At 39.5% G+C, this 25,034-nt stretch overlaps 2 protein-coding genes across 4 annotated transcripts in view; both read right to left on the minus strand.

Annotated features, from left to right (window-relative positions):
* The window catches only part of SLC9B1 (solute carrier family 9 member B1), a 127,142-nt gene extending 111,820 nt beyond the window's left edge, over positions 1–15,322 (minus strand). Inside the window, exon 1 of the mRNA XM_025384949.1 lies at positions 15,199–15,322. The gene's annotated coding sequence lies outside the window, so the exon portion shown is untranslated. The remainder of the gene's footprint in view (positions 1–15,198) is intronic.
* The window catches only part of SLC9B2 (solute carrier family 9 member B2), a 58,326-nt gene continuing 48,108 nt past the window's right edge, over positions 14,817–25,034 (minus strand). The window contains exons 11-13 of one of the 3 annotated variants that reach the window (XM_025384945.1): positions 24,180–24,316; positions 21,947–22,170; positions 14,817–15,968 (exon numbers count right to left, since the gene is read on the minus strand). In XM_025384945.1, coding sequence (XP_025240730.1) covers positions 21,949–22,170; positions 24,180–24,316 — 359 coding nt within the window. In that variant the 3' untranslated portion in view covers positions 14,817–15,968; positions 21,947–21,948. Of the gene's footprint in view, positions 15,969–21,064; positions 22,171–24,179; positions 24,317–25,034 lie in introns of those variants that run through there. The other 2 variants (XM_025384946.1, XM_025384947.1) reach the window with 2 other exon arrangements.

A 25,034-nucleotide genomic window follows, 5' to 3' on the forward strand; every position in this document is an offset into this window, starting at 1 on the left:
TAAAAAAAAAAAAAAAAAAAAAAAAAATACATAAATAAATAAAAAATAAAAATTAAAAATAAAAATAAATAAAAGCCTTCAACAAATAGGCATTGAAGGAATATATCTTAAAATAATGTCATTTATGACAAACCCATAGCCAACATCACACTGAACAGGCAAAAGCTAGAAGTATTACCCTTGAAAACCAGAGCAAGCTGAGGATGCCCTCTTTCAACACTCCTATTCAATGTAATATTGGAAGTTCTAGCCAGAGCAATCAGGCAAGAGAAAGAAAGAAAAGGTATCCAAGTAGGAAGAGAGGGAGTCAAACAATCTCTGTCTGTAGATGATATGATTCTAAACCTAGAAAACCCCATAGTCTCTGCCCAAAATCTCCTAGATACAGCAAACAACTACAGAAAAATTTCGGATACAAAATCAATGTACAAAAATCAGTAGCATTTCTATACACCAACAAGTACAAGCTGTGAGTCAAATCAAGAACAAGCTTCCATATACAACAACCACAAAAAGAATAAAATACCTAGGAATACAGCTAACCAGGGAGGTGAAGGATCTCTACAATGAGAATTACGAAACACTGCTGAAAGAAATCAGATAAGACACAAAGGGAAAAGCATTCCATGCTACAGTAACTTGGCATTACTATAAATGCATAACTGCCTTGAAATCAGAAATATACTGGCTGTATGATCTTGGATAATTTACAATCTCTTATCACCTTGTCACCTTTTTTTTTTTTCTTTTTTTTTTTTCCCTGGAGAGAGAAATTCACACTCTGTCACCCAGGCTGGAGTGCGGTGGTGTGATCATGGCTCACTGCAACCTCCACCTCCCCAGCTCAAGTGATCCTCCTGCCTCAGTCTCCCAAGTAGCTGGGACTATAGGCATGTCATGTCTGGTTAATTTTTTTGTAGGGACGGAGTCTCCCTATGTTGCCCAGGCTGGTCTCAAACTCCTGGGCTCAAGTGATCCTCCTACCTTGGCCTCCCAAATCTCATCATCTTTTAATAGGCATAGTACTATCTGTTTTTCTTCATATTCATACCTAGGGAAAGCAGAATCAGATTTGAGGACAGACAGCCAAATATGAGTTTACTGCATATGTTTATTAGAAATTATGGCATGCTTTTTGTACTAACAAAAATAAGACTTCTTACTGATTTATATTCCAGTGTCTTACATATAAAAGATTAGCTCAGTTTAAAAAATTTTTATGCTCTACTTATTTCAATAAGCATCTTAAAATCCTTTCTGGAATGAGGTAGATGTAAGTACATACATAAACACACATATACCTATCTTGCTATTATGGGAATTAAGTGTTTGCACAACTTATAGCAAAAGCTATGGTATTTAAAACTTTTATTAGAAGTCTGTACTGCTGTTATGTTGCTAGGCTTTGCTTTTAAAATAGTGAAAAAATTTGATGGATTTAGAAGTTCCATTTTCACCTTGGTTTATTAGAACGTCTGTTTGATTATATATTAATAATGGACACAGTGTAGTATTGTAAAAAGAATTGGGCAATCTAAGTTCTCTGTTTTTCATTTGCTACATTTTTTTTTTTTTTTGACAGAGTCTCACCGCCCAGAATGGAGTGCAGTGGTGTGATCTCGGCTCAAGGCAACCTCTGCCTTCCGGGTTCAAGCGATTCTGCCTCAGCCTCCCGAATAGCTAGGACTACTGACGTGCGTCACCATGTCCGTCTAAATTTTTTATTTTTTGGAAGAGACAGGGTTTCACCATGTTAGCCAGACTGATCTCGAACGGTCTGCCAGCCTCGGCCTTCCAAAGTGCTGGGAATACAGGCGTGAGACACTGCACCTGGCCCTGATACATCATATTGAGTAAATTTGTTGTCATTTCATCCCTTTGCTCAATTTCAAACCTATAAAGTGAGGTAGGGAGTGAGGATCTTAGATGATCTAAGGGCTTTAACAGTTTTTTTGTTTGTTTGTTTTTGTTTTGTTTTGTTTTTGGAGATGGAGCCTTGCTCTGTAGCCCAGGCTGGAGTGTGGTGGCGCGATCTCAGCTCACTACAACCTCCGCCTCCTGGGTTCACGTGATTCTCCTGTCCCAGCCTCCCGAGCAGATGGGACTACAGACGCGTGCTGTTAATTTTTTGTATTTTTGGTAGAAACGGGTTTCACTATGTTAGCCAGGATGGTTTTGATCTCCTGACCTTGTGATCCGTCCACCTTGGCCTCCCAAAGTACTAGGATTACAGGCGTGAGCCACCACACCTGGTCGGGTCTTAACAGTTTTAAGTCTATGAATCTATTATCTGAGGGACATACTAAGAAATAGGCTAAAAGAATAGCAATACATACTGCTTGGGAACTTCATTTCTTAAATACCGTGTATGTGCATATGTATCACTTAATATAAACAACTTGTCTTTCCTTGGTGTGTCCATACACAGTACTATGGGTTTATGCTTTTGGAGAAATGTTATGCAATAGTGACCTCTAGTGACTATATATCACAGACCATTTAGCAAAACCTTATGGCCAATTTGTACTCTTCTAAATGTGGATGGTTTACTTTTGTATCCCAGCTAAATACTTTTAAATAATTCCTCACCTCTCTCCTCTATAGAAGGAATGCCAATTAAATTTGACAATAGTATTAATAACTGGATAAATAAGAACTGAAATTTCCTTCAAAAATCATAATGTATATGGAATTCAGTATAAATTATTCTAAATGAGACTGCAGCTCTTTTACCTCCATTGAGAGTGGCAAAGCTGGGATTTTGAATTCCAGTGTGTTTAAATACATAGTCTGTTCTCTTATCTGCTATGCATTGCTGACATGTAATAGGCATTTAACACATACTTAATCAATTAATGTTAGGTAAAACATATGCATCAACAGTTGTGTTTGTGAGTATGTATTGCTTTGGAATCTTTGGAACTATTGCTACCTTTCAAACAAAGAACTCTTCTTGAGGTTACATAAAAGATTAACATGTTAAAAACAACCACAGTATACATCTTTCTGAACAAATGAATTTGAGACCTACATGCACAACAGAATACTCTATAAAAAAGCATTCAGACTTGATCAGCACCAAGATGCGGAATACGAACAGCTCCAGCCTCCAGTTCCCAGCATGAGCAACACAGAAGATGGGTGATTTCTGCATTTCCAACTGAGGTACAGGGTTCATCTCACTGGGGCGTGTTGGACAATTGGGGCAGGACAGTGGGTGCAGCGCACGCAGCGTGAGCTGAAGCAGGGCAAGGCATCGCCACACTTGGGAAGTGCAAGGGGGAAGGGAATTCCCTTTTCTAGCCAAGGGAAACTGTGACATACAACACCTGGAAAATCTGGTCACTCCCACCCTAAAACTGCGCTTTACCAAGGGTCTTAGCAAACAGCACACGGGGAGATTATATCCTGTGCCTGGCTCCAGGTGTCCCACGTCCACGGAGCCACCCTCATTGCTAGCACAGCAGTCTGAGATCTAACTGCAAGGTGGCAGCGAGGCTGGGGGAGGGGTGCCCGCCATTGCAGAGGCTTAAGTAGGTAAACAAACTGGCTGGGAAGATCGAACTGGGTGGAGTCCACCGAGGCTCAAGGAGGCCTGCCTGCCTCTGTAGACTCCACCTCTGGGGACTGGGCATAGTCAAACAAAAGGCAGCAGAAACCTCTGCCGATGTAAATGTCCCCATCTGACAGTTTTGAAGAGAGTCGTGATTTTCCCAGCACGGAGTTTGAGATCTGAGAACGGACAGATTGTCCGCTCACATGGGTTCCTGACCCCCGAGTAGCCTAACAGGGAGACATCCCCCACTAGGGGCAGACTGACACCTCACACTGAGCTCACACTGTTGGGTACACCTCTGAGACGAAGCTTCCAGAGGAATGACCAGACAGCAACATTTGCTGTTTAGCAATATTCACTCTTCTGCAGCCTCCGCTGCTGATACCCAGGCAAACAGGGTCTGGAGTGGACCTCGAGGAAACTCCAACAGACCTGCAGCTGAGGGTCCTGACTGTTAGAAGGAAAAATAACAAACAGAAAGGACATCCACACCAAAACCCTATCTGTATGTCACCATCATCAAAGACCAAAGGTAGATAAAACCACAAAGATGGGGAAAAAGCAGTACAGAAAAGCTGGAAATTCTAAAAATTAGAGTGCCTCTCCCCCTCCAAAGGATGCAACTCCTTGCCAGCAACGGAACAAAGCTGGATGGAGAATGACTTTGATGAGTTGAGAGAAGAAGACTTCAGACAATCAAACTTCTCCAAGCTAAAGGAGGAAGTTCAAACCCAGTGCAAAGAAACTAAAAACCTTGAAAAAAGATTTGACAAATGGCTAACTAGAATAACCAATGCAGAGAAGTCCACAAACAAACTGATAGAGATGAAAACCATGACATGAGAACTACGTGACAAATGCACAAGCTTCAGTAACCGACTCGATCAACTGGAAGAAAAGGTATCAGTGACTGAAGATCAAATGAATGAAATGAAGCAAGAAGAGAAGTTTAGAGAAAAAAGAGTAAAAAGAAATGAACAAAGCCTCCAAGAAATATGGGACTATGTGAAAAGACCAAATCTACGGCTGATGGGTGTACCTGAAAGTGACGGGGAGAATGGAACCAAGTTGGAAAACACTCTGCAGGATATTATCCAGGAGAACTTCCCCAACCTAGCAAGGCATGCCAAAATTCAAATTCAGAAAATACAGAGAACGCTGCAAAGATACTCCTCAAGAAGAGCAACTCCAAGATACATAATTGTCAGATTCACCAAAGTTGAAATGAAGGAAAAAATGTTAAGGGCAGCCAGACAGAAAGCTTGGGTTACCCACAAAGGGAAGCCCAGCAGACTAACAGCAGATTTCTCGGCAGAGACTCTACAAGCCAGAAGAGAGTGGGGGCCAATATTCAACATTCTTAAAGAAAAGAATTTTCAACCCAAATTTCATATCTGGCCAAACTAAGTTTCATAAGTGAAGGAGAAATAAAATCCTTTACAGATAAGCAAATGCTGAAAGATTTTGTCACCACCAGGCCTGCCCTACAAGAGCTCCTGAAGGAAGCACTAAACATGGAAAGGAATAATCAGTACCAGCCACTGCAAAAACATGTCAAAATGTAAAGACCATCAATGCTAGGAAGAAACTGCATCAACTAATGAGCAAAATAACCAGCTAACATCATAATGACAGGATCAAGTTCACACATAACAATATTAACCTTAAGTGTAAATGGGCTAAATGCTCCAATTAAAAGACACAGGCTGGCAAATTGGATAAAGAGTCGAGACCCATAAATCTGCTGTATCCAGGAGACCTATCTCACGTGCAAAGACACACATAAGCTCAAAATAAAGGGATGGAGGAAGATCTATCAAACAAACGGAAAACAAAAAAAGGCAGGGGTTGCAATCCTAGTCTCTAATAAAACACACTTTAAACCAACAAAGATCAAAGAAGACAAAGAAGGCCATTACATAATGGTAAAGGGATCCATTCAACAGGAAGAGCTAACTATCCTAAATATATATGTACCCAATACAGGAGCACCTAGATTCATAAAGCAAGTGCTTAGAGACTTACAAGAGACTTAGACTCCCACACAATAATAATGGGAGACTTTAACACCCCACTGTCAACATTAGACAGATCAATGAGACAGAAAGTTAACAAGGATATCCAGGAATTGAACTCAACTCTAACTCATTTTATGAGGCCAACATTATCCTGATACCAAAGCTTGGCAGAGACACAACAAAAAAAAGAGAATTTTAGACCAATATCCCTGATGAACATTGATGTGAAAATCCTCAATAAAATACTGGCAAACCGAATCCAGCAGCACATCAAAAAGCTTATCCACCATGATTAAGTGGGCCTCATCCCTGGGCCGCAAGGCTGGTTCAACATATGCAAATCAATAAACGTAATCCAGCATATAAACAGAACCAAAGACGAAAACCACATGATTATCTCAATAGATGCAGAAAAGGCCTTCGACAAAATTCAACAGTGCTTCATGATAAAAACTCTCAATAATTTTGGTATTGATGGAACATATCTCAAAATAATAAGAGTTATTTATGACAAACCCACAGCCAATAACATACTGAATGGGCAAAAACTGGAAGCATTCCCCTTGAAAACTGGCACAAGACAGGGATGCCCTCTCTCACCACTCCTATTCAACATAGTGTTGGAAGTTCTGGCCAGGGCAATCAGCCAGGAGAAAGATATAAAGGGTATTCAATTAGGAAAAGAGGAAGTCATATTGTCCCTGTTTGCAGATGACATGATTGTATATTTAGAAAACCCCATCGTTTCAGCCCAAAATCTCCTTAAGCTGATAAGCAAATTCAGCAAAGTCTCAGGATACAAAATCAATATGCAAAAGTCACTAGCATTCTTATACATCAATAACAGACAAACAGAGAGCCAAATCATGAGTGAACTCCCATTCACAATTACTACAAAGAGAATAAAATACCTAGCAATCCAACTTACAAGGGATGTAAAGGACCTCTTCAAGGAGAACTACAAACCACTGCTCAGTGAAATAAAAGAGGACACAAATGGAAAAACATTCCATGCTCATGGATAGGAAGAATCAATATCATGAAAATGGCCATACTGCCCAAGGTAATTTATAGATTCAATGCCATCCCCATCAAGCTACTAATGACTTTCTTCACAGAATTGGAAAATACTACTTTAAAGTTCATATGGAACCAAAAAAGAGCTGCATTGCCAAGACAGTCCTAAGTTAAAAGAACAAAGCTGGAGGCATCATGCTACCTGACTTCAAACTACACTACAAGGCTGCAGTAACCAAAACAGCATGGTACTGGCACCAAAACAGAGATATAGAACAATGGAAAAGAACAGAGCCCTCAGAAATAATACCACACATCTACAGCCATCTGATCTTTGACAAACCTGACAAAAACAAGAAACGGGGAAAGGATTCCCCATTTAATAAATGGTGCTGGGAAAACTGGCTAGCCATATGTAGAAAGCTGAAACTGGATCCCTTCCTTACACCTTATACAAAAATTAATTCAACATGGATTAGAGACTTAAATGTTAGACCTAAAACCATAAAAACCCTAGAAGAAAACCTAGGCAATACCATTCAGGACATAGGCATGGGCAAGGACTTCATGTCTCAAACACCGGAAGCAATGGCAACAAAAGCCAAAATTGACAAATGGGATCTAATTAAACTAAAGAGCTTCTGCACAGCAAAAGAAACTGCCATCAGAGTGAACAGGCAACCTACAGAATGGGAGAACATTTTTGCAATCTACCCATCTGACAAAGGGCTAATATCCAGAACCTACAAAGAACTCAAACAAATTTATGAGAAAAAACAAACAACCCCATCAAAAAGTGGGCAAAGGATATGAACAGACACTTCTCAAAAGAAGACATTTATGCAGACAACAGACACATGTTCATAGTTCCTCCTTTAGCTATGAGAAGTTTGATCGACTGAACCCTTCTTCTCTAAACTCGTCATTCTCCATCCAGCTTTGCTCCATTGCTGGCGAGGAGCTGTGTTCCTTTGGAGGGGGAGAGGTGCTCTGATTTTTTGAATTTTGAGTTTTTCCGCACTGCTTTTTCCCCATCTTTGTGGTTTTATCTACTCTTCATCTTTGATGATGGTGACGTACAGATGGGGTTTTGGTGTGGATGTCCTTTCTGTTTGTTATTTTTCCTCCTAACAGTCAGGACCCTCATCTGCAGGTCTGTTGGAGTTTGCTTGAGGTCCACTCCAGTTAGGCTACTCCCAGTTAGGCTCTCCCAGTTAGGCTACTCGGGGGTCAGGGACCCACTTGAGCAGGCAGTCTGTCCGTTCTCAGATCTCAACCACCGTGCTGGGAGAACCACTACTCTCTTCAATGCTGTCAGACAGGGACATTTACATCTGCAGAGGTTTTTTTTTTTTTTTAAGCTATGCCTTGTCCCCAAAGGTGGAGTCTACAGAGGCAGGCAGGCCTCCTTGAGCTTCAGTGGGCTCCAACAAGTTCGAGCTTCCCAGCCGGTTTGTTTACCTACTTAAGCCTCAGCAATTGTGGGCGCCCCTCCCCCAGCCTCACTGAGATCTAGCCTTGCAGTTAGATCTCAGACTGCTGTGCTAGCAATGAGGGAGGCTTGTGGGCATGGGACCCTCTGAGCCAGGCACGGGATATAATCTCCTGGTGTGCCCTTTGCTAAGACCCTTGGTAAAGCACAGTATTAGGGTGGGAGTGATCCGATTTTCCAGGTGTTGTGTGTCACAGTTTCCCTTGGCTAGGAAAAGGAATTCCATTCCCCCTTGTGCTTCCCAGGTGAGGTGATGCCTCGCCCTGCTTCGGCTGTCACTCGTTAGGCTGCACCCACTATCCTGCATCAACTGACCAACACGCCCCAGTGAGATGAACCCGGTACCTCAGCTGGAAATGCAGAAATCACCTGTCTTCTGTGTCACTCACGCTGGGAGCTGGAGGCTGGAGCTGTTCCTGTTCGGCCATCTTGGCCCCCCCCCCCCCCCCAATAATGGGTTTTGTTATAGGAACACTCCACTTCTTAGTAACAATTTCTTAGTCCATTCCTGCTGCTATGCCAAAATACTTGAAATACTTGAGACTGAATAATTTATAAATAGAAATCTATTTTCTCACAAACCTGGAGGCTGGGAAATCCAAGATTAAGGTTCAGTCAGGTTCAGTGTCTGGTGAGGTCTCTGCTTCCAAAAGGGTGCCTTGAACACTGTATTCTCTGAAGGGAATGAACATTGTGTCCTCACATGGTGGAAGGGATAGAAAGGCAAAAAAGTCCTAGCTAGCTGTCCCCAGCCCTCTTGTAAGAACTTTTATAATACATTCATGAGGGCAGATCCCTCATGACCTAATCATTTCCTAAAGGCCCCACCTCTTAATATTGTTGCACTGGAGATTAAGTTTCAACATACATTTTGGAAGAGACATAAATAGTCAAACCATAGCATAAACCATTCCAGGCATGTTTTATATTCTTGTCTTTCTCTTAGCACCAAACACAATGGTTTTTCTCAACTATAGACAATGCTACCAAAAACTTATCCAGAATCAAAGGTTTGCTATACATGGAATTAAATTGTCTTACCAGCTTTCTCTCTGGTTCTTTCTTGTGACCCTACATTTCAATCAAACTGTTAACTGCTCTCCATGCTTTTATTTGGTTCGAACATCTTCCCACTGTACCTCTTTGTAAACATCCATTGATTATTCTAAATAAAGCTTCCTGCAATGCACACTACAAAAACTGGATGTGTTTTTTCCCTTTTGAATTCTCACGTCACTTTGTTCTTTGCTCTATCATCCTTACCTCTCTGGTGTCCTTTCTTGGTCTTTGTTAGTGGTTTCTTTCCCCTATTCATCCTTTAAATATTGGGCTTCCTCAGAATTCTTCTCTATGCCCTATTCTCTTCTCATTCTATATACATTCCTCAACATCTCTTCTACTATCGTGGCTATAATTCTAAATAATATGCTGATGAATTTGAACCAGAAAAGCTCTCAAGATTCTATTTAGTATATCTAATTACTTATTGAATATCTCTACTTGTCTTACAAGCATCTTAAGTTAGTATATGCACAAACTCAAGATCTTTCCCCACCAAAGTTGTTCCTTCTCTAGATAATTTCCTATCTCAGAGAATGAAGCCACCTTTGACCTAGTTGCTCAAAATAGAAACTGAGAAGTCATTCTTTCTTGCTGCTTTTCTTTATCCGCTAGCATCAAGTGAATTACTAAATCATGTTAATACCAGTTACTGAATGTTTAAAAATTTTATTCATTTCTTTCCAGATAAATTGCCACTAGTCCAGTCCAGGCCATAAGCATTTCCCCACCTAAACACTGTAATGGTCTTCTAGCTTTTCCCCACATCCAGTCTTGTTCCTCCTCAATGCAATTTTCACAATGCAGAACAATATTCTTAAATGTAAGCTTGATTATGGTAACTACCTTCTTAATATTCCTCAGTGACTTCCCATAGAAGAAAAATGTTAAAACTCCTTACATTCAGCTTATAGGGCCCTTTGAATAAGGCTCTAACCTTGACCCTGCCTACCTTCTCATTCATCACTTGACACTCTAAACTTTAGCCATACTAAATTTTTGTTCTTCAAACTTGCCATGTCTTACATCTCCAAAACTTTATGCATTCTGTATGCTGCCTTCCAACACCAACACTCTTGCTTTTCATCCAGCTAATGCTTCATCAATTTAGAAGTCATTTCTTCCAGAAGATTTCCTGACACTACCTTCAACATGCATCCTTATCATGGCATCCAACACTTATCACAGCATGCACCCCATTAGTTTAATTCCTTGTTTAACTGTCATCATTTTAAAATTTGACAACTATTCATTGAGAGCCCATTATATTACAGATACTGTATTCTCCTCTGTGTACAGACTGTGGTCAATATAGAGTATTGTGGAAGCACATTTAGAATGTGAGAGAAGTCCAAGAAATGCTTCTTAGTGACTTGTGTTCCCATCTATTTCCCTACTATTAAACAAGAGACAGTTCCATAATCATTTCTGAGTTATCTGAATTGCCTAATATAGTATATAGTAGATAAATATTTATACCATCAATTATTGGATTTTAAACACATACTAAATACTCTTTGCATTTTAAGAGGCCACCAACCAGCCAATACTTTCTACCCAGCGAGTTTTTCTTTGATATCACTTTGGATACAACAGAGTGTAAAAAGCAAAGAGACAAACTAATCTAGTAGAAAATATGGGACTTAGAGTCAGAACACTGTGATTAATAATTCTGCCACTTACTAGGTATGTGTCCTTGGTCAAGACCCTTAACCTCTCTAAGTCTCAATTTCCTCATCTGAAAAAGGCAGTTACAAGAATGAAATGAGATAAAGAGAAAATAAAAGCATAACATGTAAAAGGTTATCCAAAATGATGTCTATTATTATTATTGTTATTAAAGTCAATGCAGATCAAGTTTCCTTATGACTGGTTATCCTAGCTCTGTAATGCTACAGGATTTCCAAAGTTAATTCTTCATCTTCGCCTTACCATCCAAGAGATAGACTTTTGTACTTTAATAAATACATATTGATGGAAATGGTTAAAAATCACAAAGAAAAACAAGCCAAAAATTGAGTAAGTATACATTAATGTATGAAAGGGACAAGACAAAAGTACCAGCCTATGACAGTTTATAATTTGAATGTACGGACCCAAAAAAAAAAAAAAAAGTCAGGACACAATTTTGTTTAATGTTAACCAAAAGGGTAGGTAAGTGGCACAAAAGAGTAGTGCTGTGAATTGTTTCACAGTGAAATGGTAACCCTCTGACCTAGAAAGTCAGGATATCTGGGCTCAAATACTAATTTAGCTCCTAATTCAACCAATACCCAGGTGGTCTACACACCCAACACTCTAGTCTTTCAGTTCCTTGATCTCCTTAGCTCCTATTGTCTTTTTCTTCCACTGTATCTTAGCCACTCACTTACAGGGCCACAAATCTCAAATGGCCACTCAACTTTGCCCAGCTGTGCTACGATTCTGATTGCTTTCCATCCTCCAAATGACTATTTTGTACCTTATCTTTTCCCCTTAAACCTCCTACTCAAATATTCCTCCTCACTCCTTACTATTCTTGCGTCATACCTTATCTTCATTGAGAAAAAGTATTAGTATCAGGCATAAAGGTCTCACCTCTGACCACTGAATCTACCCATCTATCTGCATCTTTACCCATACTTGCTGTCTTTCTTCTTATTACTATAAATTATATGTTCATGTGGCTGTGCGTGGTGGCTCACGCCTGTAATCCCAGCACTGTGGGAGTCCGAGGCGGGCGGATCACCAGAGGTCAGGAATTCAAGACCAGCCTGGTCATGGTGAAACTGTCTCTACTAAAAATACAAAAAATTAGCCAGGCGTGGTGGTGCGTGCTTGTAATCCCAGCTACTTAGGAAGCTGAGGCAGGAGAATCGCTTGAACCTGGGAAGCAGAGGTTGCAGTGAGCTGAGATGGCGCCATTGCACTGCGGCCTGGGTAACAAGAGTGAAACTCCGTCTCAAAAACAAAAAAAATTATATGTTCATGTTCCTACCTAAGGCCAACACTTCTATATATTCCCTGGATTCCATACCCTCTTATCTTCTCAAAGACTTCACTCCTAAAATATACACACTCTCTTATACCATCATTTCCACCCCCTCTATTGGATTATTCCCCTTAGTCTAAATATGCTTAACTATCCTTTATCTTTAAGAACCCTTCTTTGATCATACATATTCCTCTATTACCTCCATTTATTGGCTCTCTTTTATAGTAAAACATCTTGAGATGTCTATAATACTACGTCAATTTCTTTTCTCTTTTCTTTTTTTTTTTTATTTTGAGACGGAGTCTTGCTCTGTTGCCAGGCTGGAGTGTAGTGGCATGATCTTGGCTCACTGCAACCTCTGCCTCCCAGGTTCAAGTGATTCTCCTCCCTCAGCCTCCCGAGTAGCTGGGACTACAGGCGCAAGCCACTACGCCTGGCTAATTTTTGTATTTTCAGTAGAGACGGAGTTTCACCATGTTGGCCAGGTCTCTTGACCTTGTGATCTGCCGGCCTTGGCCTCCCAGAGTGCTGGGATTACAGGTGTGAGCCACCCACCGTGCCCAGCCAGCAGTACTATGTCAATTTCTTGACACCACATTTTCTCTTCATTGTACTAGTCAAGGCATAAAACTACTTTATGTTTCAAAAATCCAATGCACAGATCTCTTTATTTTACTTGATTTCTAAGCATGATTCAATACCATTGGCCATGTTTTGTAGTCTTGGCTTTTTTGTTTGTTTGTTTTTTAGTGGAGACGGGGTTTCTCCATGTTGGTCAGGCTGGTCTGGAACTCCCGCCTTAGCTTCCCAAAGTGCTGGGATTACAGGCATGAGCTACCATGCCCGGCCAGTTTTGGCTTTCATGTCTCCGCACTCTTCAGATTTTCTTCTTACTTCATTGGCTATTCTTCCATCTCCTTTGTTTGCTTCTTTTCCTCTGCTTTATACTAGTCAATGCAATGTTCTCTGTGAGCACACTTGCCCTAGGTAGTTTTACATATGCTGATGACTCCCAACTTTGTATCTTTGGTTCCTTGCACTCTGCAGAGCTCAAGACTCAGCTTACCTTTGATTTCTAATAAGAATATAAAAATCAAGGTAAGCAAAATAAAACTCCACCCCCCACCCCCCACTCCACCCTGGCTGCTCCTTGTTCTCCTTTAGTCTTTTCCATTTGGTAAATGGCATAACCATCCACACAATCTTAAGACAAAAATTTAGGGGCTAGAGGTGACTCCTTTTTCATCACCTCTATATTCAAAACATCACAAAGTCTGTAGGCTCCGCCCCCAAAATAGAGCTCACATACATCTACTTCTCTGCTATTTTATCCCGAACTTGTCATTCCTCTTTGGAGTTCTGCAATTGCCTTCTGCTATAGATCTTGCTCCCCACCCAGTATGATTCAGTCATCACGTAATAGGCAGAACAAACGTTTTTACAATGTAAATCAGATCCTATCACTCCCTCCAAACTCACTACCGGTTTTTCTTCACACTTAGGAAATATATTACACTATGGAATATATTTCTAAGGAAATATATTACACTATGTTCCAGGTACTGTTCAATCTCAGTGTTTAGTAAACACCCCAGTAACATGGGATTTCGTTAACCAACAGAAGTGTTTAAACAGGATGAGTATGAAAATAAGTATAAAATGAGAAGTACTATAAAAACGATACATTATATGTTACTATTACAGCAGTTGCCTATTTCCTTTTGTCTTGTAATTGCCAGGACCTTCCGACAAGAGCCAACTGAAAAACAGCAGTATAAATCATGGTACTCTAAAAGCCCAGACTTCAACACCATGCAATATATCCACACAACAAAACTGAACTTGTACTAACTAAATCTGTATAGAATTTTAAAAAGTAAGTTAAAAAAAATTCCAGAGGACAATAAATATGAATGCCCTTTTCATAGGCACACAGTGACTAAAATATTTGGGGCATGAATTCTCTAAGGGTGACAATAATAAGTGTTATTTTTCATGCTTCTGTTGCACAAGTAATTATATTTATCTCTAAGGAAAATCAGAGAGTGGGGTGTGGCCTCCCTCAGTGCCAACTGGGCTAATTATCTCCCCACATCACCGAATCTGTTATTTCATAGGCTCTAGGAAACCCAAAGAGGGTAGTGAGGGACCTGGTATGGTCCCTTGAAGAGCTCTTGTAACACTCCTGATTTATGTGACAGACACAGTATGTGTGCAACTGTCCTTTTTCCTTCAAAAGCACTGGTCTAAAGCAGGGATCCCCAACCCCTGGGCAGCAGACAGGTACAGGTTTGTGGCCTATTAGGAACAGGCCACACAGCAGGTGACGGGGCTACAGGATTATGCCCGAGCTCCACCTCCTGTCAGATCAGTAAAGGCATTAGATTCTCATAGGAGCACAGACCCGATTGTGAACTGTGCATACGAGGGATCTAAATTGCACCTTCTTATGAGAATCTAATGCCTGATGATCTGAGATGGAAGAGTTTCATCCCATCCTGCCTCCCCCCCGGCTGCCCCAAATTGTCTTCCATGAAACTGGTCCCTGGTGCCAAAAAGGCTGGGGACTGCTGGAAGTGCTTGTCCACTGGGTTAAAGCCAAGAGGAGTAAACAGGATTAAGGGGCGTGGAGGTGGGTGGGTGGGGGAAGACAGCTTTCTCAGGATGGGCAACCAATCCCAGAATCTTCAATCACAGGAGCATGTATGTGAAGGTTTATTTGCAGGGATCCACCATTTGTAAAATAATACACGCTTAATAAAATTAATAAAATTTTGCAATCAATCTTCACTGACAGATCTCTTCTTTCTTACCGCAGAGTAATTGTAAAATAAGAAAAACAGGAGGAAGAGAGAACAAAGAAGAGAGATGTGGGATGAGAGAGTAAGGAAAGGAATCACGGAGAGGAGAGACAATGTCTGTGGCTATTTTCCCAGCGTCTGGGAGAGGAGCCCAAGCATCAGATTGAACCGAGCGGGGAGGAAAGGCCCTCCTGGGGCCTACCGCAAGGAAATGATCGCGGGAGACCCGGGACTGGCGCCAAAGGGCTTGGAAGGGCGGAGTTAAGAAAAATGGGCCGTACCTACAACTTCTTGCGCAGCCCTCGCTGGCCCGGGAGCCCAGTAACCGTTGCGTAAGCCACGCACCACCCAGGTGGGCAGGGTAGTGACGCGAAAGCCCGGCTAGACTTCCGCGCAGGGGCGGGGCGGGGCGGGGCGAGGGGGCGGCAGCGCGTTTAAGTGACGTCTTGGCCGCCCGCACCGGCAGAGACCAGGGTTCTGGGGCTCCCGGGACTGTCTGGTGTGTTTTCTGTCTATTGAACCCTTTCCTTTTGACGTCTCTTCTGAATATTGACTCATCGGGTTGTAGAAATCCAGGGACAGAGTTGACATCACTGGGCATTTTAGCCAAAAAGCAGTGCTCGGGACTGCATGTGCCAGAAGTAAACTTGTCAAAACTCAGATTGTTTCCCCTAAAGTCAGCTTGAAGTGCAACGGTAAAAGAGCAAACGGTCTCTCCCCAAGACGGCCTGAGCTTAAACTGCAGCACTGTCACTTGCTGGCTATGGGACCTAGGCAAATACATCATCTCCCTGAGGTTGTCTTCTCATCTCTAAAGGACGCTGTGGTGGTGCAATGAGACACAGCAAGTGTCTGGAACAAAGACACTGTGTACAAAGTAAACAATATACTGTTATCAATATAAAACCTTTTTTGTTTGTTTTTTTCCCCCGCCTGAAATCTTATGTGGAAAGTTGTATGTGAAAGAAATGAAAGCAGAGCTGCGTTGATGGTGGACCCAGCAGCTTTGGCCTTTCAGTCCCAAAGTTTCCAGGAATATAATCCACGCTTCCTATAAAAGACAAAAACAACCATTATTGGAGAAAGTGCAAATTTCTTAGAAAGATAAACGGCCCATTCCTATCTAATGTTTCTCCTGACACTCAAAACAATGTTTACTCTTGAACACTGTATTCCTTTTTGACTCAGTGTGTTTTCTAACGTTAATTCCTCTACCGGAGTGTTCTTTTTCTTAGTCATCATCTAAGATCTGATTCAAATTACAGTTCCTTCTTGGGTAACTTAAATACGAAATTATCTTTTTATTGGTTTTGTTGTTGTTGTTGACACAGGGTCTCACTCTATTACCCCGGTCAGAGTGCGATCTAGGCTCCCTGCAGCCTCCGCCTCCTTGGTTCAAGTGATCCTCCTGCCTCCTGAGTAGGTGGGACTACAGGCGGGCGCCACCACCCCTGGCTAATTTTTTTATTTTTAGTAGAGAGGAGTTTCACATGTTGCCCAGGAGGCCTTGAACTCCTGGACTTAAGTGATCTGCCCGCCTTGGCTTGCCACAGTGCTGGGATTACAAGCATGAGCCACCACATCCCTGCCCTTTTTATTGTTTTTAACACCTTCCCTCCTTCAACGTGATACACACATCTCAGCAAGGATTTAATTTTCTTCCTCATTTCAGGAGAGTAGACAGGGTTTCATGATTACAGGATTAAGGGAATGTTTTGTACTCATGAAAAGGAAATGTTTTGTACTCATAGGAAAAGCAGGTAGATCCCTAAAGATAATGGGAGGTGGGACAAATGGTAGAGCTGGGAAGGAAGACCTTTGCTAGGAGTCTGTTTGCCTCCAGGGCACTACTCTTACGCTCTAGAAGGAATGGGCTCCTGGACAGGTAAGTGCTTTAAGGTCCATGTAAGGAAGATGGAGGGCACATCAACAAATGGAGTTTTGGAATTCTCAACAGGCCAGAGGGCTCAGGCTGGATTTGAGTCAGTCAACTATAAATATATTACATGCTCCCCAAATGCCATGAAGCAATTCCCACCTGTTACAGAGAGGTACATAAATGATTCATATAAAAATATAATGTTCTGAGACATTGACAAAATATAGTGGTTCATTGGGAGACAATATAATGAAAATTTACCAATAAAAAATTTAAATAATTATCTGATAACCTTTCTTATAAAAATTAATAGTATTTAAAAAATAAGTAAATTAATTATATTTGCAACAAGGCCATAGAAAGCAAAAGCTTTTGAGGAATAAGGAGAATCTTAACTGAGAGCAATTTTTTAAAACTATATTTGACATGATAAAAAAAGTTTTAAAACTTTCTACATAAATATTTTCATACTTCTGAAAGTACTTCAATAAAAATAAAAATTTGGCCAATGATCTATTTAGTATGATTTCAGTGCCAAATTTCTTTTCTAGTTTTATCTCTAATTCTCTTCATCAGTCTCAAGTGCTAATCACTTTCTATGCTCCAGGCTTTACTGTTTTCAAAACTTTGCTAATATGCCAGCCTCCCACATTAGTTGTTCCCATCTTCACCTTACTCCCTAATACTACCCCATCCGTCCAGATCCTCTCCATTCTTCAAGATCTAGTTCAAGTATTAGCTCCTCTAAGATTTCCTCAACTTCTACACTAAAAACACTTTTGAATTATTCACTTGGATTATAGCTATTTGTACATATCTTATTTCCTTCTAAGGTTCTTAAAGGCAAGTATCATGTTTTGTTCATATTTGTATTCCTCACAGGGTCAATTTTCCATTAGAATTCAAGTTCTATTGAAAACCAAGCCCTTGAATATCTTGTTCATCACTGTATTCCCTAGTATCTAGCACAAGACCTGGCACACAGTAGGCATGTTATAATATATTCTGAGTGAGGGAGTAAATGGATTTTAAAAACAGCTCCATGAAGGCAGGGATTTGTTTGTTTCATTCATTGCAAAATGAGTATCTGAATGTAAACATGAAGGCTTAGCGTTCATTATATACAACAAAATTCTTTAATCTGCAGAGCATCATAAAAGTCAAATATGAAGTATTTATGTTGCCTTTCACCCAACAAATTCAGTTGATATCTTTCTGAAAATACATCCCCCAAAACTGCAGTATAATTTTAAAGAATCAAAATAAAATAGATGTTGATATTAAAGTAGTTTCAGTTTTGTTTGTATTTTTCTGTGTTCTAAATTTTCTGCAATGAAAATGTGTTTTTATAATCAGAAAAAATAATCAATATTATTTTTAAAGAATGTAGTGGGTGAGATCATTTGCAAATGTATACCTGAGGAAATTTTGAGGACATCAAGGTCAATCAAGGTGATTGGGAATTAATACCACAGAGGAAAATACTGTCCTGAGAAATACGATACTTCTTTCAGGGACTGAATTATGTCCTTCCCCACAGATTTATATGTTGAAGCCCCAACTTCCAATGTGATGTATTAGGATATGAGGATTTGGGAGGGCAATTAGATTTGGGTGAGGTCATGAGGGTAGGGCCCTCATGATATGATCAGAGTACCCTTATAAGAAGAGACACCAGAGAGCTTGCTTGCTCTCTCTCGGCGTCATGTGATGACACAGTGAGAAGGTGGCCATTGGCAAGCCAGGAAGAGAGACTTCGCCAGAGCCCAACAATGCTGGCATCCTGATCTTGAACCTCCAACCTTTAATAGAAATAAGTTTCTGTTGTGTAAGCCACCCAGTGTATGGTATTTTGTTATAGCAGCCCAAGCTGACTAAGATAGACTAAGCAGACTAAGATCCAAACTGTTGTGTGGCAAGTAGCTTTCTGATATTGAGAGAGGATCCCCTTACTCTCAGATTTAGTCAGTAAATGTTTATTAAATGTCTATTGTGTTCCATGTCCTGTGAAAAATGCTGAGGATTCAAGGATAACTAAGAAAAGGTTCCTACACATAGGGAGCTGGTTTAATAAGAGACAAACATGTAAATAAATTTTAAAAAGTGTTATATGTGCTCTGACAGAAGTATGTATAAGGGGCCCAAAAGTTAGAGTAATTGTTTCTATCTGTGGTTTAAGTGGGGATAGGTTGGGTTGGTCAGTACTCTATCAGGTTAACCCTAAGTTCACCAACCAAGTCAAGAGATGTGACTTTCCATGTGGCAACAAACCCTGGCCTTCACATGGTGAGCCCTGCTGAATGGTCAGCCTCTGTCATTCTTGACCTCACCAGCTCCATGATATATAACAGCAACATAGTCTTATAGCAATTAATAAATTCCTACAAAGAGCTTCCAGGAATAGGCACAAATTTCAGAGATCCAATAGAGGAAGTCAAAAGGCCAGCACTGGGCAGTCACAGAGATTTAGATGGTGGCTACCCTCTTAGAGGTAGAAAAGAGCTTGCTGCATGACCTGCAAAATGAAACAGGTATTGGCAGTGGCTGTTTGAGGTGTCCTTCAATCATTTCTATACTCTGTGGACTTCCATTTCTAATTTTCCTAGGGGCCCTAAACATATTCAACAGCATTCTCATTTAGTTATAGTAACTGTATTTTGTATAAGTTAATAAATATTCCAAGCCTGTTACTTGGAGAAAATGCCACTGATGACCTGGGAAACAGCATGAAGTGTAACACTTTTTGGTCTCACATCCGTTTTGCTGGCTAAGTCCTAATCATCCCTCAGCCAATACCCTACTTTCTCTAGGAAGCTGTGCCTAAACTCCACCACCCTTGGTTTGATTGAATGCTCCTGCCACGAGATCCCTAGCACCCCTGTAGTTCCTGCATAATAGCACTTATCATATTGTTTTGCATTCTTTTGTTTAATTGTCTGTCATCTCTATTGGACTGTTAAATCCTTAAGGACAGGGACAATATTATTCTTGATGATGTGCCTGGATCTCAAAAGCTTTCAGTAAGTATTTTTTGGATGCATCTACTTTTAAAGCCAGGAAAAACAGAGGACCAGATGATTATTAAGTTTATGGTGCTTCCAGCAAAGTGCACTTAACCAATGAAGTTCAGTTCAAAACACTTATCTGACCTTTGGTATGAATTAATCAAGTCCAAACCAAGAGTATAAACATTAAAGGAATACAGCACCATAGGTAACCAAAGTCAAGCTGACATAAAATTAAAGGCTATTTAGGAGAAGTGAATATTAAACTAGTTTTGAATAGAGGTGAAAGCCATGGTGGATAGGGCTCAAACAGAAGTCTAATGAAGAGAGGAATGGATGGGCTTTATTTACGCAGATCAAGTTGGTGGGATTAGGATATTCATAATTCATTAATCTAATACATATTTAATATCTGCTTCAAAATTAAAATGAACTTTGAATTCCAGGTGGAGGAGTTTAGATAGGATATGACAAGTATATAATAAACACTTCAGGTACACAGATAACATGATAAAAACTGTAAACTGTATGTGAATGTGATTATTTCAGTAACTACACAGAAGATGACCTAGAGTGAAGAGGAACTTAACAAGTGATACACAAAAGCAGAGATGGCCTGTTACAAAGTAGGATAAAATATGACCTATGCAGGTAAGTCTTTCTTCTAATATTTTCTCTCCTGGCAAGTCACAATTTCTGAAATTACTGCCACAGAAGTCACTCTTTTGGTTTAAGGCAATGTCTTTCAAAAGCTTTTGTTTGCATGTAAGAATATGCTACTAAGTGATGGTAACATCCAACACAGTGGAAACTCTGGCCCCGAAAATCTGATGTTCCGTTCCTCCTAGGGGTATGAATGCTTACCTAGAGACAACACTTAGTTGCCTCACAGCTGGATATGATCATTACCAATAAATGTAGGAGAAGAGATGTGTCCAACTTCCACATCCCTTCCTCAAAAATACATTGCTATACTTGCATTTTTCTTGATAGAATGGAGACATGGTAGAGATCCATTTTTAACCCATTTATGCCTAGTGTTCCATTATTAGAACGCTAAGCCTGTGGGAGTTATTTATATCCTACTGCTCAAGGTCATTGCCAAGGTCTGATTTTTCACAAAAAATGTTTGCAACCTCTGGCGTAAATAAGTTAAGCCACGTCCTAAGCTAGGACATGGCAGAGCTTCAGGACAGAAAGACATGGGACTCTGAGCAGACGTCATGAGCAGAGTAACCCTATTAGTATTAACCAACCAGCCAGTTTCATTAGAGGGAAATAGAATTCTATTTTCTTTTAAGCACTGTATTTTTTGTTTCTTCATTATAGCACATTACCCTAATGTAATATTCATGAGACTGGCATAGATTTGAAACTTATCTATCTCCCAACTAGAAATGGGAAGAGCCTAAAGATATGGGTCATAAGAAACAAATAAAAAAAGGGCTGGATTAGGGCACTCCTTACGGGAAGGTAGACTCACATGGGCGGCTGAAATAAAGGAATCTGCCTGGTCAGCTAGGGGGCAGGATAAAGTTTCTTGACATCTGGAGGGGGCAAGAGGATGAACCAATGAAGATACTTCATGTACTTTAAAATTTTAGTGGGACCAATCAGTTACAGTAATTTAAAGAAAGATAGTAAGGGAAGGAGAAATGGAGAAAAGGCAGATTATCAGGGAAACGAGGGTAGAAATTCATGAGCAACTGCATTATGATGTTTAACAACAAAAACAAAACCAAAAAAGAGGAGCCAAAACCAATTCAAAGCATCAGAGCCTGGGCAAATATGAATCAGGAAACTGTGAAAGGTAAAAGTTAGAGCAATCCTAGCTGAAGAGGATACTGAAGCTGGTCTTTCCCATGTTAACTGTAAACTGTGGTAGTACATTAAAGTAGATATGTCCTTATGCAAATTAAGATGGATGATGAAGGGGTGTTTGGAAAAAAAGGTAGAGAGATTAAGGTTGGTGATATAGATCATTACCACCCACATGGAAAGAGCAAGGGCTAAAAATGCTGTTTAAAGAAATAGCTACACTTCTGGTTCTATTACATTTTAAGCTTAAACATTACATATTTCAATGTGCATCTTGAAAAAAGTAGCAGCTTTCTGATCATTATGCTCAGCACTCTCTCTTTTCACCTCTAAACTTGCACAGAAGTCTCTCCTTGAACTTCTTCATCTTTATTTTGATGTTCAACTTTCTGCAAAAGCCTGGGGCCCAGTAAACCAATAAGCAGACTTCCAATTGGGGCTGTGATAAGGATGGACAAAAATGCCACTGTCAACACATCCATTCCATAGTCTTCTAATTGTTTCTCTCCATGCGACCTTGCTGTGTCCAAAGCCACAGATCCTATTGCAGCCTATAAAAGTTTAAGGGTAAAGATGGAATCATGATAAGACAAGCATATATAAAAAATGAATTTTTTTATTGTTTGCAAAAGCAAATTGCTTGGTTTTTTGCTCAACTAAGAAAGTTCTTTTAGTCTTCTTTCAAAGTGTATTGCAGGTTTTTTTTTGTTTTGGTTTTTTACTTTTTTAGAGACAGGGTCTCGCCGTGTTGCCCAGACTGGTCTTGAACTCCTGGCCTCAAGTGGTCCTCCCTCCTAGGCCTCCCAAAGTGCTGGGATTACAGGTGTAAGTCACTGTGCCCAGCTCAGCTTGGTTCTGATGATTTAAAAACTCTCTCTGCCCTTGTGTGGGAACATACTGATGACTCATTTGTACCTATCTGTGTAAGGTAGGGTTACATAAATATCAGTAAAATACATTTCAAAACACAAAGTAAATCCAGACTCACAATATTAATTAAATATAACATAAAGTTCTATGTACTAAATTTTTCCTGAGTAAAGATGAAAATTATTGGTCATCTCCTTTTATCTTTAGGAATCTGGAACTAAAAAATAAGATGAAAAACATGCAGTGATACCTACTGAAAACTGTTAAATTTTTAAAAAATATATATTACTCTAGAGCTTAAACTCATTGTCAAACATCATGAAACATGAAAATAATGGACACCTTGACAACTTGAAGCTGATTTTATTAGGTATTTGGTCAACTCTTTGCCTCACAAGTTGGTGAAATATTTTATTTAGAATGTATCTATTGGAAAGTATTATGAAAATTCTCGGTTTCTTGTAGAGGTACAATGCAATATTATCAGTGCAGATGGGAAAAATGTATTAATTAATCTGGTTTTCCCTTATTCCACAGAGAACAATGGAAGCCTCTAAGACAATGAAAAAGAAAAGTGTGCATCTGACACAATGGCAGAAACTACTAATTGCTCACAAAAACCTGAATGCCCCCTTTCCCTTCTACAATAGAACTCCTGAAGTTTGGTTGGTCACATTGCTGTCCAGAGACCTTTTTATAGAACTCTTAGCCATTATGTTTCAGACATTTTTGAAAGTCTGATGGGGTGGGGGAAATTCTGGAGCAATGCCCAAATGCAAAGAGCATATAATTGAAATCTGGAATATAATTACTGAGCATACACATCCCCCAAAGCCTCCTAAGTGAAAAACCTTGATTTTAATTCCTTAATAACAGAAATTTGAATATTTAATTATAAAATAATCTGGGACAAAACAGTTAAATGTTGTTTGATGTAATTAGTCTGAAAATATACAACCAAAGATACATCACATTTGCAACAAATCATAATCTATATAGTTCTAACTTAATTAGCAATCATAGGTATTCTAACAAATGCATGGTCAACAAATTCAAGCACCTATCTATAATAGCTTTATTTATCACATGTTTATTAGAATGCACAAATTTTTGGTTAAGTGAATGAGACATTTGCCAGGAAGTTCAGTGAGTTTTGAATAATTAATACCAACTAATAATCTAGGAAATCAATAAACTACTTTCTAGGTTATTTTTCAATAAATCTTTTCTCCATTACATACAAAGACTCTGGTCAAGCTCAACTGATCGTCAATCATATTAACATTAAAATATCTCCAAACATTAAGGGGGCCATGTTATTTCTATTTGATTCTTTTCTTGGAAGCTATTAACATGAAAAGAGTTAACAACTCTTTCCTTGGGTGACTTAGAGAGTGCTGACTGATGAAATTCAAACTCTTCTCTCCTGTTACTACTGCTTTCTAGTAGAATAGGGATTTACTGGATTTTTACTTGTACCCTGGTGATCTAAGGAAATTTAATGAGCTATCACATTTAAGGAATGAATATACCAAAAATACAGGTTTTAAAGAATAGATTAGGATAAACTTTTCACACATCCACTTCAATTATTTATTTTCACTAAATTTAAACAAGCCCTCTGATTCAATATTTCAAGGTGTCATGCAGAAATAGCAGTTAAAATACTAAGCCATCCTATCCATCATACCTGAACTGTGGCCTTTGGAAGCCATGCAAAAGAAATAAATATCTTTTCTTTTAAGTTAAAACCAGCAAAACACACCATCAGAAATGTAGTCAAAATTCGTATCAATACTGCAATGCCTACGGTGGCAACACAAAGGCCTGTAAGAAATATTCAATTTTTAGAAATAATAAAATACTAGGAGAGAAACTGTATCTCATGGTAACTAATTCAAAATAACCATCAACAGAAATAATTTTTAAAGCATTAAAAAATTACAAATACAAATATGTTTAGGCAGAATATATAAAAACAATTAATATTAAGGATCAATCAGGCTATTTGTTTAAAATAAGGTGTTTCCTTAGATTAAAACCAGAAATTAAGCATATTTGAATTCTTATATGGAAGATTTGAATGTTATATATGTATTATGCTTCATAGCAAGAACCATGCTTTTTCATATGTGTAAGAAGAATTTATTAAATGATATGATTAAATGATAAGTAATAAGCTTTAAACTAAGTACTGGGTACACATAAATGTACAATATATAGACTTTGCCTCAAAGTCAGAGGAAGACAGAAACATAAACAACTAATTCATAGATTATACAGGAAGTGAGGTATAAACAAACTGAGGGCATAAAAGAGAGAAAAGTAATATTTTCACCCAAAAAGTCAATAATTCTTTACAGGGTATAAGACCAGAAGTGATATCCAAAGTGTTTATGAGCCAGTATGGAGGGAATTAGCCAATCAGAGCTGGCTGGGCACTGACCAATCAAAACAGACACTGGCAGTCTACCACTGTTTCACCATACTGATGTGTAATGGTCGTACTGGTCCCATTTATCCCTGGTTAACATATACAGCTACT

The sequence above is a fragment of the Theropithecus gelada genome, chromosome 5 (assembly GCF_003255815.1).
Source record: "Theropithecus gelada isolate Dixy chromosome 5, Tgel_1.0, whole genome shotgun sequence".
Classification (NCBI taxonomy): domain Eukaryota; kingdom Metazoa; phylum Chordata; class Mammalia; order Primates; family Cercopithecidae; genus Theropithecus; species Theropithecus gelada.